General features: G+C 40.3%; 1 protein-coding gene across 4 annotated transcripts; it reads right to left on the bottom strand.

Annotated features, from left to right (window-relative positions):
• Positions 1 to 675: 675 nt before the first annotated feature.
• Positions 676 to 14,785, bottom strand: srrm1 (serine/arginine repetitive matrix 1). Of its 4 annotated transcripts, none has more exons than XM_031288709.2 (17): positions 14,627 to 14,785; positions 13,555 to 13,644; positions 13,203 to 13,325; positions 10,729 to 10,899; positions 9,267 to 9,361; positions 8,955 to 9,179; positions 8,430 to 8,615; positions 8,177 to 8,296; positions 7,134 to 7,342; positions 6,779 to 6,859; positions 4,728 to 4,814; positions 4,380 to 4,515; positions 3,293 to 3,379; positions 2,712 to 3,191; positions 2,406 to 2,586; positions 1,685 to 1,858; positions 676 to 1,520 (listed from the first exon to the last, which is right to left on the bottom strand). In XM_031288709.2, exons 1-17 carry the CDS (start codon positions 14,645 to 14,647, stop codon positions 1,410 to 1,412), a joined length of 2,577 nt encoding a protein of 858 aa, XP_031144569.1. In that variant the 5' UTR covers positions 14,648 to 14,785; the 3' UTR covers positions 676 to 1,409. The 4 variants fall into 4 exon arrangements, with proteins under 4 accessions (XP_031144569.1, XP_031144571.1, XP_031144570.1 ...); XM_031288711.2 differs by having other exon boundaries at positions 676 to 1,513; XM_031288710.2 differs by lacking the exon at positions 4,728 to 4,814.
• Positions 14,786 to 15,818: the final 1,033 nt, after the last annotated feature.

Raw genomic sequence — 15,818 nt, 5'->3', positions numbered from 1 at the left:
GCAGACATAGCGCTTCTGAGTAGAGTTTAGGCTACCACAGATTTAATTTGCTTTTGGTCCAAAAATAAAACGATTTTAAATCACTTACCAGCACTACTTTCCTAAATTGTTTTGCGCTCCAGTAAATACCAGGCAATCTCGTTTGGTTATTACATCTCAATTCATTTCATTTCATTTTGATCAATTGTTTTTTTTGTTTAAATTATGCACCCAAGGGAAAATCACTGGTGTTGGTTCCTTCATTATACGAATGACCTATAGTATACCCGTTTTTGGATATTAACACATTTACTATGCAGTTCGCTTTACTTTAAAACGAGTTTCTAAATTTCATTTTTTTGCTCTATTCTTCCATACTTACATAGGGTGCATTTGTGCTTTGTCTAGTTTCTTCCACAATGTTACTTGATATTTATCATTACAAATTGCCAGTGATTACCTTTCACAAATTCAGGTTGGTAATTTGGATTTCAATAATTAGTACTGTAACATGCTGCAGCATGTGTAGTGGTTGGTTTTGACATTGTGGGTCCAGCGGGTTGCTCATGTCTCATTTCAGTCATCTGGCAATATTTCAAATTAATAATTAACTACCTTTTTGGTCATTAACCTAAATTAAATTATGTGTCAGTTTAGACATATCCCATCCACAACAGAAATGACAAAATCTTAACATTAAGGAAAACACAGATCCTATAAAAAGGTTTTAATTCTGAAAGGATGACAAGAGCCAGGGGTACTAAATACAAATCATATAGCAGTCCCACAGAGATTAGCTTGGTGCAGGGGTGTCAACATAAAATTGCATATTAATCCATTTGGAAAAATTAAAGCATACTCTTATCACATCAGATTGTTTTAGTCTTATAACAAGACAAATTTTAAAGTCAGAAAAACAGCAGGTTAAATGATGCTAAACACCTCTTTTAAGTTACAATACGGGCCAAGACATTCTGTTACAGCCTCTAACAGTTCACACAGCTGTGCAACTTATTAGTTTTCACTAATAAAAAGGCAATAGTAACAGTATGTTACTGTATGTTGGTTTTTCTCTACACTCCATAAGGTCAGTGGTTCATGCACATCAGAGACAATCACTGCACATGCAATCATTTCTCAATGGAATCTATTGTAGACTGTGGAAAATCTTATACCTGCCCAACTCTAACCTCGTTTCCCTGCTCAACAATTTAAAATTATGGACAACACAAGCTTCTTTACAGTTAAGATAATACACTAACTGACAAATCAAGCACTTAATGAAACACTCTTCAGAATGTACCAAACCAGTAAAAAGAAAACAAAAAAAGACTCGAGATTTAACAATTTGTACATTCTAAAGCTGAACCAGGTTGATGACAAACATCAAGAGTGAGTGGAAAATTCAAAAGTGAGAAATCCCCTTGTTTTCAGGACATCTGTGATGGAGACAACTGGGCCTTCCTCATGGAGCGCAGGGCCTTTTCTCTTAGGTGCTTCTCCAGGTCATCCAAGCTGTCCTCTACTTCACTGTCTGATTCCTAAACGAAAAACAGCATGAAATACAGGCCTTTCAACTTGCCACCTGGACACATACAGAATCTTGATGACTGACAAACAGCATAATAACCACTATTTATATGTTCCCCGTTGAGCAGGAAGCACAAAGCCATGGTAGCTAAAAATCACAGAAACTAGACATCACCTTTCTAGACTCTCCATCCTCCTCCACACACTGGTTTTCTTGTCCATCTCCAGTCACAGTGCCGCCACTCTTCGCCTTCTTATGTTTCTTGTGCTTCTTGTGTTTCTTCTCTTTCTTGTGTTTCTTTTCCTTCTTCTTTTTCTTTTTCTTCCCACTGCCCTCAACATCGGAATTCTGCAATAGAACAGATTTTTATGAAGACAACATTAACAGTGCAACTAAGTAACACCACAAACAACATCACAGGGATGATGTTTGAAGTATTTTTTTCTGCCAACAAAGGATTTATGCCACAACAGAGGTCTTATTTATTTTCATGTAATTTTTAACAATCTAAAGTTATACTTTTTATTTTTGAGGTTCAGAATGCATTCACGGACTCTCAGTATTTAAGGTCATTAAAAAGAAAGTGTTAAAGAGATGGGATGATGTTGCATAAAGTTCACATTAGTGTATATTTCCGACTTGATGAAGGTATTACTGAGGTGATGGTGGATGGCAAGATAGTACTGGCTAATATAATAATACACATTATTGGCTTGCTGCCTGCCTATTTACACACACATGTAAAGTATCTGCATACTTTCATTGCAATAACTGCCAAATTGAATAGGCAGATTGTCCAAAAATACCCATAATAGTCAAGACTCTAATTATGAACCTGTATATATGCAGCCGATCTTAAGACAACCCTATTAGTCAATAAGCTCAAATATCTAACCTTGCTTGGGGACTGACTGCCAGAACCACTGCTGGCTTTTTTCGCTGGTGGCGGAGACCCACTGGCTGAGCGAGACGGCGAGGGGGAGGCAGATGCAGGGACTGGACGTTTCTGAGCTACAGGTTGAGGGGAAACCGATCTGGAGGATGCTCTCCTCATAGGCTTGGGACTTGGAGATTGTCTGTGGAGAGGACAAAGGTGACATTCAAAAAGGGCAATGGCACATGTATATAACAGGTTATAGAACACAAAAAGATAAAAACTGCATTACGACAATCATGAGATAGTGCCATCTGCCTTGCTCACCTCTGGTTGTTGCGTGGCTCTGGGGTGCGGGACACTCTGCGGATGGGTTTGCCACTGTGTGAAGGGGACTGCTGTCTCCTCTGGTTAGATGGAGATGTATTGGAGGTTTCAAAGCGTCCCTGAGGACTGGCGGAACCCCTTACAGCGCGACTGCGGTTTGCAGGGGGCGGGGAGAGGCGGCTGGCTGTTGCAACAGGGGATCGCGTATCCCTGCCTGGCCTGACAGAAGGCAACATGGGGCTCCTCCTGTGTCTGGGTGGAGATGAGGATGGAGGAGTGCGTCTCCTTAGAGCAGGAGAACTTCTGCGCTTGGGGGACCTGGACGGGCGTCGCTTGGCCCCTGGAGAAGAGCGTTTTGTGGGAGAGCTAGATATCTTCCTCTTCTGTGGAGGCAAAGGTGAGGGGCTGTAGCGTCGTTGGATAGGGGGTGAATATCGTCTTGGGGATGGAGAACGACGACGGGGAGGTGGGGAAGGAGACCTGGGAAGCCCAAAATGTAATTGTCAAAAAACCTTTTTATTTTTTTCGTTATTAATTATCAAATTATAGCTCTAGAGATAAAATGATTAACATGGCTATACCTTCGTCGAGGAGGAGAGGGAGATCTGCGACGCCGTGGGGGAGACGGGGTGTGACGTCTGCGTCCAGGAGAAGGAGAACGTCTTTTCCTGAAGGGATACAAATACAAAAAATGATACATATGAACAACACAGAACATAATTTGATTTAACATCATGTTAACCCTATCCGCCCGGAAAAACAGCGAATACTGCATCTCTGATTCATATTTTAATTATTTTAGAGCCATAAGAGCTAGAGACTTACAGTCTTTTCTAGCTAGAAGCTAACACTCTGGCCGTCACCGTGGTGTCTTTGTAGCCCCTACAGGAGGTATTCTATCCAGCCTGGAACTTGTGCCTTTTTTCAGGGTCTTTGAGCAATAAATCCAAACTCTTACATCCAAGCTTGATCCACTTTATGTCCATCATTTATGAATTTTTGGCCGCCGATCGCCACTAGCACTGATGCTAACCATCCATTTTGTTTCACATGATGCTTTGGGAGACGCTTGTTTTTGTCTTGTAAACCAATGGAAGACCTGTCCGTCACACATTAGGCCCATATGAGGCCAGCAATACATCATCCGAGGGACAACAAAGATAGTCTATTACCGGTCTAAACCGTTTTACAGAGAAGAATGGCATTACCGTTTTGAGTTTTGGGATAAATTTGGGCCTTTTTTGAAGAAATGTAAAGAGTTTGTCCTTTATATGAGTTATAATGTTCATTAAGTTTATTTTTGCACTGGATGACTCCCAAGACATATGAGAACTGTTTTAAATAGGAGATTGGCTTAGGTTTTATTGCTGTGTGTGGGATATCAATACATATGAGATTCAATTCCGTTTTATTTATTTGTCTTTATGGTCCCACAACCTTTTTATTTTTTTACATTCAAGTGACCTCACTATATCACAAATATTCTAATAGCCCAGTTTGTCCTGAAAAAAATTATGTTTATAGATTGACTGTGCACAACAGGGTTGATGTTTTAAAAGCTTTTTTAGAAAATAAAACCAGATGGACCATGAGTTGTCAAAAATACCTGAGGGTACAGAAGGTTAACCGTTAGATAATGTGCAAGTACTGTGCTAAGTAACATCTAACCTTGGAGAGGTATCCCTGTGTCGCCTCCGAGGGGAGGGTGTGCGGCTGCGTCTCCTCCTGACTTCCCCATTTCTGGCACCTGGCCCTGTAGCTGGCCTCTTGTGCCCCTCGTCTTCGGAGGAGGAAGACCCTGTATCTGAAACCAAACAGACAGAGGACATCAGCAACTGTTTTATTGCAGCCTTGACTGACTGTATGCGGTGAGGAAAAAACACCAAGGTTGGGGTTAGGGCACAGCTTCAAAAGTCCATGAGACGATGGGTGCAAGATGGCATATACAGAGACTTGGTTAGAAAAAAGAGGGGTTGGGTATGGGAAAGACAGAACGGGGATAAAAACGCTTATAACCTGAAGACGACTGTCGATTCTGCCTGCGATACTGACGTCGCTGCTGCACCGAATCTGCTGTTGCCTCTTTCTCATTTTTATCCTCGTCTGAAATGTAGAGCATTGAGTGTCTCATCAGTGTTAGCAAAATCAGTGAAACAGACTGCCATGGGAAAGTAAGTTAATACAGAAAAATAATTGATATACCTGTGGCTTGAGTTTTTATTAGGTCTATGCATGGCATTTGACCATATTTTTAGATAGAGCTGGGCAATATATCGATATTATATCGATATCGTGATACGAGACTAGATATTGTCTTAGATTTTGGATATCGTAATATGGCATAAGTGTTGTCTTTTCCTGGTTTTAATGGCTGCATTACAGTAAAGTGATGTAATTTTCTGAACTTACCAGACTGTTGTAACTGTTCTATTATTTGCCTTTACCCACTTAGTCATTATGTCCACAATTATGTCAAAAAAGTGATTATATCCACATTACTGATGATTATCAAAAATCTCATTGAGTAAATATTTTGTGAAAGCACCAATAGTCAACACTACAATATTGCTGCAGTATCGATAGAGGTATTTGGTGAAAAATAATAGTGATATTTGATTTTCTCCATATCGCCCAGCCCTATATTTGGAGCTGTCACAATTCTAAATTTTGCTATACAATTATCTCAGAAATAATTGCGATTAACGATATAATTGTCTCTTTCAGTCAATTTAAAAACGATTTGCCTATTACTTTTTCAAACAAATTAAAGTTTTTAATGAATCCCAAGATACATTTTTTGGTTATATCACTGTTTTGTGACCCAGATAATGTAATAACACAGCCTATGAAGTCAACTTGACAATAGGACATTTATCCTCATCAATAAAAAAAAAAAGCATTAATCATTGAGCATGCTCGATTTCTCTGGCTTGAGATCATGGATGTATTAAGAGATTTAGAGTTGCTATGGCAACAAGCTGGAGCTAGCATAGCTTTAGCGCAACAGTCCGACCAATAACCACTTATATAATTACAATTTGGCACATCTAAAAATCAACAATTACCATCAACAGTCATACCCCTTAGGACCTTTAAAAAGGTTAGCAAACAAGTTGTGATTTACAGATTAGAAAATTAAGAGCCCAAATCCCAGAGGAACTACTGTAGCATAATGTTAAAAAAATGACGGCCATTTCCGCTACAGCGTCGTCATTTACGGTAACTTAACTAAATTTAACAAAGCACAATGGTAGATTAAACACAATAGACAGACTAACATTACTAAAACGTGTAAAAGGTGGTTCGGTGGATTATTAACATTCAAAAGCCGACATGACTTGCAACTGCGGGTGGGGCTTCCTCTGGTAGTAATCCATAGGATAGCTACAGTTCTGGGACATTACACCGTTTGTAAACGTGTTTGATGGATGCAAACCAAAGTGTGACCTATCTCTTTGTTACAGGCCTACATACATTTATACTTCTATTGTCCGTTGTGTTAGTTTAAGTGTATGCAAGTGTGTTTCATGAGGTTTTTGTTAATTCCTGTTTGTCTTGATACCCCAAGTGGTTTCAATACACAATTATCAAAAGCAGCTTAACATACTGGATCATTGTAATGAGGTCCTTGGGCATAGATTCACTGAACTTTCTACATCGCAAAAAAATATCCATTTGCTACGGTCTAACATAACCTGGTTTCTGAACTGAAGTCAGAATATTCATTTTGGCATGAGGTGGAAGCAGGATTTTCACACAAGCCCGTGGAAATCATTTTTCTTTCTGCACAGGTAGACCAAGCTTCTACTATTAGCCTAGCAATCTTAGCTTGTAGTGCATTTTCACAAATAATCCTTTTCATGTCATTGGCACAATGATTAAAAGTGGGTAATTTGTAATGGGAAACACTAATGTGGTAAATGAACATGCGCAAACGTGCCCCTTCCTGCTGAAAACCGGGGCAAGTAGAAGTGGCTGGGAACTCAATATGACCGGCCATCAAAATGTGTGAACCGTGAGGTCACAGGCCATTATATTTCTTCAAAGAGACATAATGTAATGCTTACCTGACTCAGACCCTTCAGAAGGTCTGGGCTTGGCATTATCAGATGGAGAATCACCCCTTCCTCCTGGTTTTCGCTTCAAACCTTAAAAACCAAGACAAAACAAGAATTATAGATGCGCTTTTGATAATCATATTCTTTTACTATAGCTCTTGAAATAACGGCCTAGTCCTAAAAATGCACAGGAATTATTTGGCTTTCTGTAACCTCAACAAGGGAATTTAAGCATTACACGGTTTTAAATGATGAGATCTAACTTCTAAAACACAAGAGGAGCTATAAGCATCACGTGGTTGTCAGTATGAGATAAAGACGTAATTATTTAGGGGGAGCAATGAAAGAATTCTAGAGATCATACCAAATGATCTGGCTGGCGATGCAGAGCCTCTGCCCCTTCTGGCCCGTGGAGATGGTGATCGTCTGTCCTTCCCTGCAGGGCTAATGGGGTTGTCAGGATGATGGACCGGTTTCCGGGGCGGTGTGTTAGATATTCTTTTCATTGCTTTTTTAGGTGAACGAGAGTTGGAAGAGCTGCTGCCAGAGGATGAAGGAGAGCGAGAGCGCCTCCTGCAGGACACAAACACACTAAAAGTTTATTCTCATGGGACGTCAGGGGTTTACCCAGTAGAGTGAGTGACTTGGCAGTGGCCTGGGTTCTAATCATAGACTGTATATTAATGGACAGTGCGTGTGTGACGTCACCCATTGGTTTGATCTGCTATCCGTCGTCTAGTTTGCCGTTACGGGTACAGCCATCCTGGTTGCGGATGTGACAATTTTAGACGAGAGGGAGGAGTGAGGGAGGAGCTGCTTACACTCTACGTTACGTTCATTGGTAATCACATCATAGCCACGCCCTAAAACACGGCCTGCTTTATCGCCGATTTTAAAATCAACGAGACCATAATTCAAAAAATGAACATTCTGTGTTGCAGAAGACTTAAAACTAGCGATTGAGACCATAAACTCAATATGAAAATGTTTACTGAGGTAATAAATCAAGTGAGAAGTGGGTCACTTTCTCAGACTTCTACAGAAACCGACCTCCTTTTGCAACCACACGTGTCGCCCCCTGCTGAAATTCAGATAGAATGCAGGTTTAAGGCACTTCCGCATTTGCAGCAATTCGCTGAACCGGATGCATTGTCCATTAATACGGTCTATGGTTCTAATCCAACCAGTAGTCCTTTGCTGCGTGTCACCACCACCTGCCCCAATTCTGTCTCTCCCCCCTTTCTTGTCATTCTCCAGTTGCTCTTCTCCCACATCTTCTGTATGGGCCCACAACTGTACACAATTGTGGTGGCCAGTAAAATACTAAAACAATATAAATAGATGATAGGTTATCTATCTAATATATAAACAGATTGATCCTTTAACCACTAGGCTGCAGCCACTGACCTGCGGACGGGGGAGCGTCTGTGTCTCTGTCTGGAGCTGGTAGGGCCACGTCTAGGGGGGCTCCTTCGACGAGGAGACATCCTCCTCCTGGGACTCGGTCTTCTACGAGGGGAGTAAGATCTGAAATGGGGTACATAGGGAAAGAAGCTTTGAACTTTTTTTCTCTCTTCTTTAAGAACATTTTATACAAGATCATTGGAACAGAAGACCGGAGGAAACCATAATAACTTAAAATGAAATTAACAGAAATTACCTAGAACGGGAGCGTCGCCTGCGAGTGCGGGAATGAGAACGAGAACGGTGGTGAGGTCTTTCCCTCCTGCTGTCCTTCTCCCTTTCCCGGGACCTGGGCCTTTCCTCTTTCTTATTAGTCTTCTCTGGCGAAGATTCCTTGACTTCAGTCACAGAGTCTGGTTTCACCACCTCCACAACTGTGTCACTACAGTCCACAGAATGAAGTTTAAATTCTAACCCAAGGTTTGTTTTATTTATCTAAAAGCAAAGCTGCAGTACTATACTTCCTGTTTCTAAGCTAAATATAATTATGGATGAATACTACTTTTGCTTTTGATCCAATGCACTGCAACAACCCCCTCCCTCCCCCCATTAATAATGAAAGGATTAACATGAAAGAAATTTGAAAGTATGACTCATAAAACTGACTTGAATTACAAAAACAAACACGTAAAACAAGAACAAACTAAACCTTATATTAGGAACAAATAACTACTGACTGAATCCAAGACAAAGTTTTACGCAAGGAAAGTATTTTACAAACCAGATGGATGGAGTTTCTTGGATGACTGGTTCTGGCAGAACTCCTTCCAATGTATCTGGCTCCACAAGCTGCTCCAAAGGTTTCGTGGGCAGCTGCATCAGGGGTGGAGGGGGTGAACTGCTCTCAACTGGACTGGGTTTGCGTCTTGGGGAGCGTGAGGCACTACGTTTCCTTTCCCTCTTCACTGGCGACCTTCGCCGTGGTGATGGTGACCGTGTCTTCCGTCTGGACAGAGAAGTAGCAAACAGAATAAATAGCCTACACAAATCCAACATCTGTCCACTTATCAATACTGACGCATTGTTTTCTTACCTCCTTGGGCTTTTTGACTGAGCCCTCTCTCTGATGTCCTTTTCCTTCTTATCGTCATCGACTTTCTTCAGGGAAGCTAGCTTCTCCTGTTCAATCTACCGGAAATGGAACAACGGGGAAACAATCAAATAACCATCACCAACCATATATGTTCTATCCTGAAATACAGTATTTATACACTGCATACCTGCAAACTCAGAAGGGCTGTTAAAAAAAAAAAAAAAGAAAAAAAAAAAAGCACAAAACGAGAGTCGGCGATATTAAAGAACGGCTTGTTTATTGCTAAGGCCGCAGGGTCAAAATAAAATGATTTATTAAAAATGTAATAACTTATTTCACCAGTAACTTCCCGTTAAACGACAAAAACAACCACTGGACGGGAAAAGGGTATTTTACAATAACTTTGAATGCACCACGAGGCTGGTGAGGAGAGGCTGACCCCAAAGAGGTTTTATTGTGAAGAAGACCGTAGGTTTTTGAAAGTCTGTGTTCGTCTCTCAGTACATATGTAGCTTCTAACTGAATCCGTGTGGTTTGAAGTTTAGTTTCTATATTATATCTGCTTTATTTTACGCTTCATGTTTGCTTATGGAGTGGTGTTAACGTTACTGCTGATGAAGACCCAACATTTCCAGATTTTTCCGCTTCATAATAAAAGCATTTAAATAACAAAATAACAGGGGACTTTTGTTGTGAAGATTTTTAAAGAAATGAAACCATTCCAGAGCCAGTTTGACTACTTAGTTCGCTGTCTTTCTCCAGAGCTAACACAGCGCTGTGGAGATATGTCTGGCAATGTCAGCCTTTTAAATAACTAAAGCAGACGCCGTACGAGTAGGAATTCTGAAACTAAAAACAACTTTATTGTATACCGGCGGCTGGCTTTTCCAGGAAAACGTACTGCAGAGTGCTCCAGATAGCCGGGGATAAAAGAGCAGGCAGCACCGGAACAAAAACACAGACAGTACGATAACATCCAAAATACATGATTCACTCTGTGGATTCTGTGACATGATAAATACTTTGAATGAGTATGTGGTTCCCCTCACAGTTGAGTAGGAGGCCCTTAATGTGACTCAGGACACATTTCCATTCTCACTGCTATAAGAATGCGGACATATGCTGCCTCGACCAGCTCTGAATGGGGTTTTAGTGATCGGATCTCAATGCGTCCACAATGTGTGTCCTGAGAGCGTTTCCACTCGTACTTAGAGCTGTCCACTTGTGATCCGATCACTCAGATTGGATTTTACTACCAGGTGGAAACAGGGTCTCTGTGTCTTATAGGCATTTTACAAAAGGGTGTTTGACAAATTGTATACGCTTCTACCCAAAACATTGTCAGACTTATTTACACCAGCTTTTTCCAAAACTTTGTAATCACTGTCAGCAACCACAGATCAATGACTTTCTTACAGCATACCGAGCCATTTTGCCAAATTTACCTCAGGGAGAAGCTCACCTGTCTCTGTTTAATTTCCTCTTTCTTCTGTTCAAGAAAAGCAGAGGGGATGCCAGCAATGTTCTCCTGGGCACTCAGCAGCAGGGGCCACAAATCCCTCATGAACTCCCGGGCATTCTTCCCATTCAAGAAGCCCGTCAGGTTGATCTGCATCATCTTGCTATCTGGGTGCTGCAACACACACACACACGAAGGGGGGAGAGAAAAGACCATATGGCCATTGAAATAATGGAAGGCAAAATATCAGGGGGTGGGGGGGGTAGGATCCCACAAATGGGACTACCTACCCTCTAACCCTCACTAAACTATACCTGTGACTGTGTAATTAACTATACTCAAAACATGTAAGACACTGACTACAATTCTTAACATACCTGGGTCCAATACTTGAATCAACAATAAATGTGTGATTGATTTAAAATCGTACTCACAAACTCAAACTGAGAATGCGAGCTAGCGGGGGGGGGGGGAACATATCTAGTGATATAAAAACTGCATGCAATATTGCTGTTATACCTATTTCTGATTCTTATTCCCCAGATATACAATCAATAACATACCCACTAATTACATTTCTGTGTCCCTGCCCACCCCTTGTTCTCCGGTCACCCCACAGTCTACACTTCATGAGTTAAACAAATAGCCACAATACAGAGTGCATTAAAACCCAACACTGCAAGTACAGTTCCGGTGTCTTCAGTGAGTCCCGTGGGATCAGTGGGCACGGAGCTCCCTTGGCTTGCTTCCGCCTCCCTACCGCTTGAGACTCAACCACCTTGAGCTTAATGTTATATCATTTATCTAAATTGCAAGAGACGAACAAGCAATAATGAGTACACAGTTACACAAAAAAGGAGTTTTATTTCAACAACTGATAGAATTATTGTGAGATACCGTAATCTCAATTGAATTTCCCTTTCTTACCATTATGCAACAGTACCCTTTAAACTTAGCTTAGCCCGGACCACCCCCAAAATCTATGGCAAGCAAAAGATCAAATAAAAAGAACCAAAAAAAAAATAAATCAGATTTTTAAGCGTCAGTTCTGGTGTCACAGTTATTAAATAAATACATGTGGTTTTTGGCGTCTTAGGAGAACGAAAGTTATTAATGTGGGTTATACGCTTATAAACCAAAACTAGCATTGAAATATTATACTATGGGATGGAATCCTAGTAATAAATGTATAATGAAGAATACTGTGTGTAAATTACTTACTTATCCTGCCCCTGTTTTCCTATTTCCAAAAGTAAGCCAGTGCAATGGAAATTACCCATTACCCAGACATCACAAGTGGTTCGACATATCAGTGGGGTACACATTACGATTGAATAAAAGGAAACTCTTGGACAATGAGCCTACTTAAATACTCTTAACTAAAGTAGCCAATAGCCTATGAGATAAAGAACATGCACAATTTAGTATTTAAAAATGAACTACATAACATCAGTGGGGCTCAGCATTACAGCGCTACTGGCAAGAAGGATTTTGTTAAGGTCAAAAACATGACCACTACAGATATTTCAAAAGCCTTCCAGTTTAAAGAGTAACTTAATACCAAACAGAAAAGTATTGTTTCCTGTGGTTCAAAATCTCAAGTCTGTTGCACATCTGATGACACGCAACTGAGATGCTGGGTGCTGTCAGAGACTTAACAGACTTGTTACAGAATAACTCAAAATCAGATGAAAATCTGAAAAGGTTCTCAGTTTGCTACAGTGATGTAGATACACAACAGGGGTGTGGTCATGGCACTCTCACATCCCTGTAAGGTGTAGTCACAAGTGCAACAGAAAACCCTGCTGACCACACCCAACAGAGGTGCAAAAGAGATAAAACTTTCAATCAGAGGCACAATACTTTCAGATTGGTGTTAAAATATTCCTAGTTACTCTTTAACGATGTAAACAAGGAGATCCATTACTCTAAACACTAGGCTGTGGCAAATTGTTAAACCCTCCCTGATTTCATCCTATAATTCCAGTTACATTTAAAAGGGATCTGGGCAATTTATTGATGCACTGCTAATACCTACAGAACATGATTATGGCATTGTTCAGGTATGTCTTTCACTGACATGATATTGGTAATCCCTGCATATAACTCACCTCAAACCACACACTGCATCATGAAGGGAGAGTTGGGCTCAGTGACTTTGGGCTCAGGAGAGAGCTAATTAGGTGTTGGTGCTATACTTCTGATGCAAGGTATAACATCCATATTGGTTCAGGCCTTTTAAATCATAAATCACATCATCATTAGAAGACTGCTGAATAAAGGCACTTTGTCACATAACAGCAAAACATAGTTATGTCATAAATCAGTTTAACACCAATTGTTACTTTACCCATTCAATTTCAAATTTGACTAGGATTTGCAATTATTTGCTTACATCCCTTCTTACTATCTAAACAATGCCCTCAAATGTATGACAGTTTTGAAAAAAACAAAAACAAACACTTTAAAGACATTACCTTCTCCTCGAGCTGGTTAAATATGAACTCTATGACGACATCATCCTCGAACCCCAGAATCTCCGTCACTCGCTGAGTAATCCAAGGTTTGATGACTTCCAGGTTCACTTTGGTCATGTCCACCTAAGTGTGAAACAAGCAATCAATGGTAGCCAGTTAGTAAAGACAATAAAATGACCTGAGGCTTCAATGTATAGGCTGTGTTTCACAGTTTCATGCAATCATAAACAACAGTGACTGCCACATCACAAACATAACTAGTCAGTACATCTTTTCAAGGCAGCAAAATTTGTTTGAGAAAGAAAGGGGTACTGACAATGTAAAAATAATGCAAATGTAGATGATCTTATACCTTCTTGTCCAGACATTCTGCAAACTTCAGCTGTTTCAGCAGTTTCTTCTGCTTGTTGCTGAAACGGTTGTCTTGCTCCGCACTTGTGCCCTGAAGAAAAAAAAAAAAAAAAAATCAACAATCGACTCTTAGTTGGCTAATTTAAGTTGGCAATAATATCTACACGCTTATAAACGTATGCTTGAAACATGTCTTGCACATTATTCATTAAGAGGCATAACAACTTCGTTGGTATTTGGCCAGTGTAACGTAAGCGTGACGGTACTCTAACATACCGGTGATACTGACATCAACATCAAAACACTGAGTTAAAGTTAAGTTGGCAAACATAATTATACTTGTGCTAACACATGACGTCACATTAAAATATTATTATTAGTTTAATACAGTTTACGTAACCACAGTACCGTGTTAAATCTAAACCGTCAAACTGAATCAGATATGACGATGATACCAACAAGCTAACGTTAGCTAAGCTAATAGTCAGCCTGCTTAATCCTCCAGGGGAAACTGACAGGCTAATATTAGCCACCAGCTGGAGGCTATCTTGACCGACAACAGCGCTGACATAGACAGAGTATCACAAGTCACATTAGTGTTGTTAGTCAGTGCATCTAGATAGCGTTAGCGTAGTAGTTGTCGTGACTACTCCACAGAGACGGAAACGGTGCACCGCCATGGTGCACCGCCCGGACGCCATCTTAGCAGAAGTAGCCAGCTAGCTAACTAGGTTGGCTCGTCTATTTCCTGCAAATGTGTCTATCTGTAAATGAACATGTAAAGGCTATTGTGTGCAGGCAATGTATCGTTACATAAGGCTATATGGTAACAAACATCAATTACGTAAAGACGTGTAAACTCTGGATATAGTCCAGTTGAAACACGGCTCTTGTTGAAATCCAAGATTGTTTGTCATCAGTTGATAGACGGAGCCCTGACCACAACGTTACCGCCTGACTGTATGGCCCTCCACCTAAATACAGCATATTAATGTATAAAACAAGGAGTATATATCTCCATGCAACTTAGCAGTAAGACACTAAAAAGTCAGAAATACTTTTATAGAACTTACGCGGAAGAATCCCGCGTCCATTATCGGAGAAAATGGATATTAGCAGGCGGTGTTGAGAAAGACGTGCGTGGCTCCGGTGAGATTAGTACTGGCGAGCCGGATGAAGGTGCGCCTCTACAGGACAGAACAAGCACTACATCTACTGTAATAACTTGCTTGAGGAGAAGAGGGGTTGTCAGTACCCGAGCCGTACCGCCTGTAAGATCCGTTCTGCGGCCTACTAATCATTCATTAGTAGGCCTTTGTCCTACGGAGCCCCTTAAGTCCCGAAAGGTGAATTATTATTATTATTATTTTTTTTTTTATCTTATGCGCACAAGACAAATAGCTACACTGTGGGACCAAGTTAATTATCTTGTGCGCGAAGATTTACTGATACATTATCTTGTGAGATAAAAAAAATATATCAGTAAATTATCTTTTGTGCACAAGCTAAATAACTTTCGGGTACAAGATATTCAACTTGTTTCCACAAGATAATTAATTTGTGCGCACAAGAAAAATATCACCATTAAGGATCTTCTTCTTCTATGATGTTTTATGGCAGTTGGCATCCACAATGTTGCCTTACTGCCTCCTTCAGGTTTTGCTCTCTCCCTCAGTTTTCCATTAATCTTCTTTCCAGACCAGTCACTCTCAAAACACTACCACTTTCTTTCCTTGGCAACTAACTCCACACTAAAATGTAGCCTTTACTTTAAACATGATCATACTCTTCCTATTTTCTGTAATTGTGTCACCATTTCTTGATGTTTTCTGCTAAATCCCCCTTGATAGCACAGCAACTGCAGATCCTGTTGCTTATAGTTTGTGGGTCTTTTGAGTCATCCGTAAACAATTGGAACACTGTCTTTATACTTATGGTCCCTATAACTATAGTATTCATTGCTTAAATCTGTGGTCTTATTCCTGTTCCAGATCTACAGACCTATTTTTTTAACTCCCAGACAGGTCTTGCAGGCCACAACAATGTTGCACAAAACTCTTCACATTAATGTGTAAGTAGCTTGTTAATATATAGCTGATGGAGGTGGCAGTGCAACATAGTTTATTTGTAAATCAAAATTTACAAAGTAACTATTTTATGTTGGTGAAATAAATGTTGTTAACTAAAAACTATAATAATTCTCTCTGAAATGTAGTAGGGTAGAAGTACAAGTAGGCCTACCTTAAAATGATATCTAGTTACCAC

Source organism: Sander lucioperca, chromosome 18, assembly GCF_008315115.2.
Source record: "Sander lucioperca isolate FBNREF2018 chromosome 18, SLUC_FBN_1.2, whole genome shotgun sequence".
NCBI classification, from domain to species: domain Eukaryota; kingdom Metazoa; phylum Chordata; class Actinopteri; order Perciformes; family Percidae; genus Sander; species Sander lucioperca.
Note: the sequence above shows the minus strand (reverse complement) of the source record. Positions and strands in the feature narration are given on the sequence as shown.

What these genes read in the sequence shown, in the direction of transcription:
- srrm1 (XM_031288709.2), bottom strand. Translation starts at nt 14,647, where the DNA reads ATGGACGCGGGATTCTTCCGC. An exon ending in TTAACCAGCTCGAGGAGAAG is followed by an intron (nt 10,900 to 13,202) that starts GTAATGTCTTTA and finishes TGTGTGTTGCAG; the next exon opens with CACCCAGATAGCAAGATGAT. An exon ending in AGGCGACGCTCCCGTTCTAG is followed by an intron (nt 8,297 to 8,429) that starts GTAATTTCTGTT and finishes ACCCCATTTCAG; the next exon opens with ATCTTACTCCCCTCGTAGAA.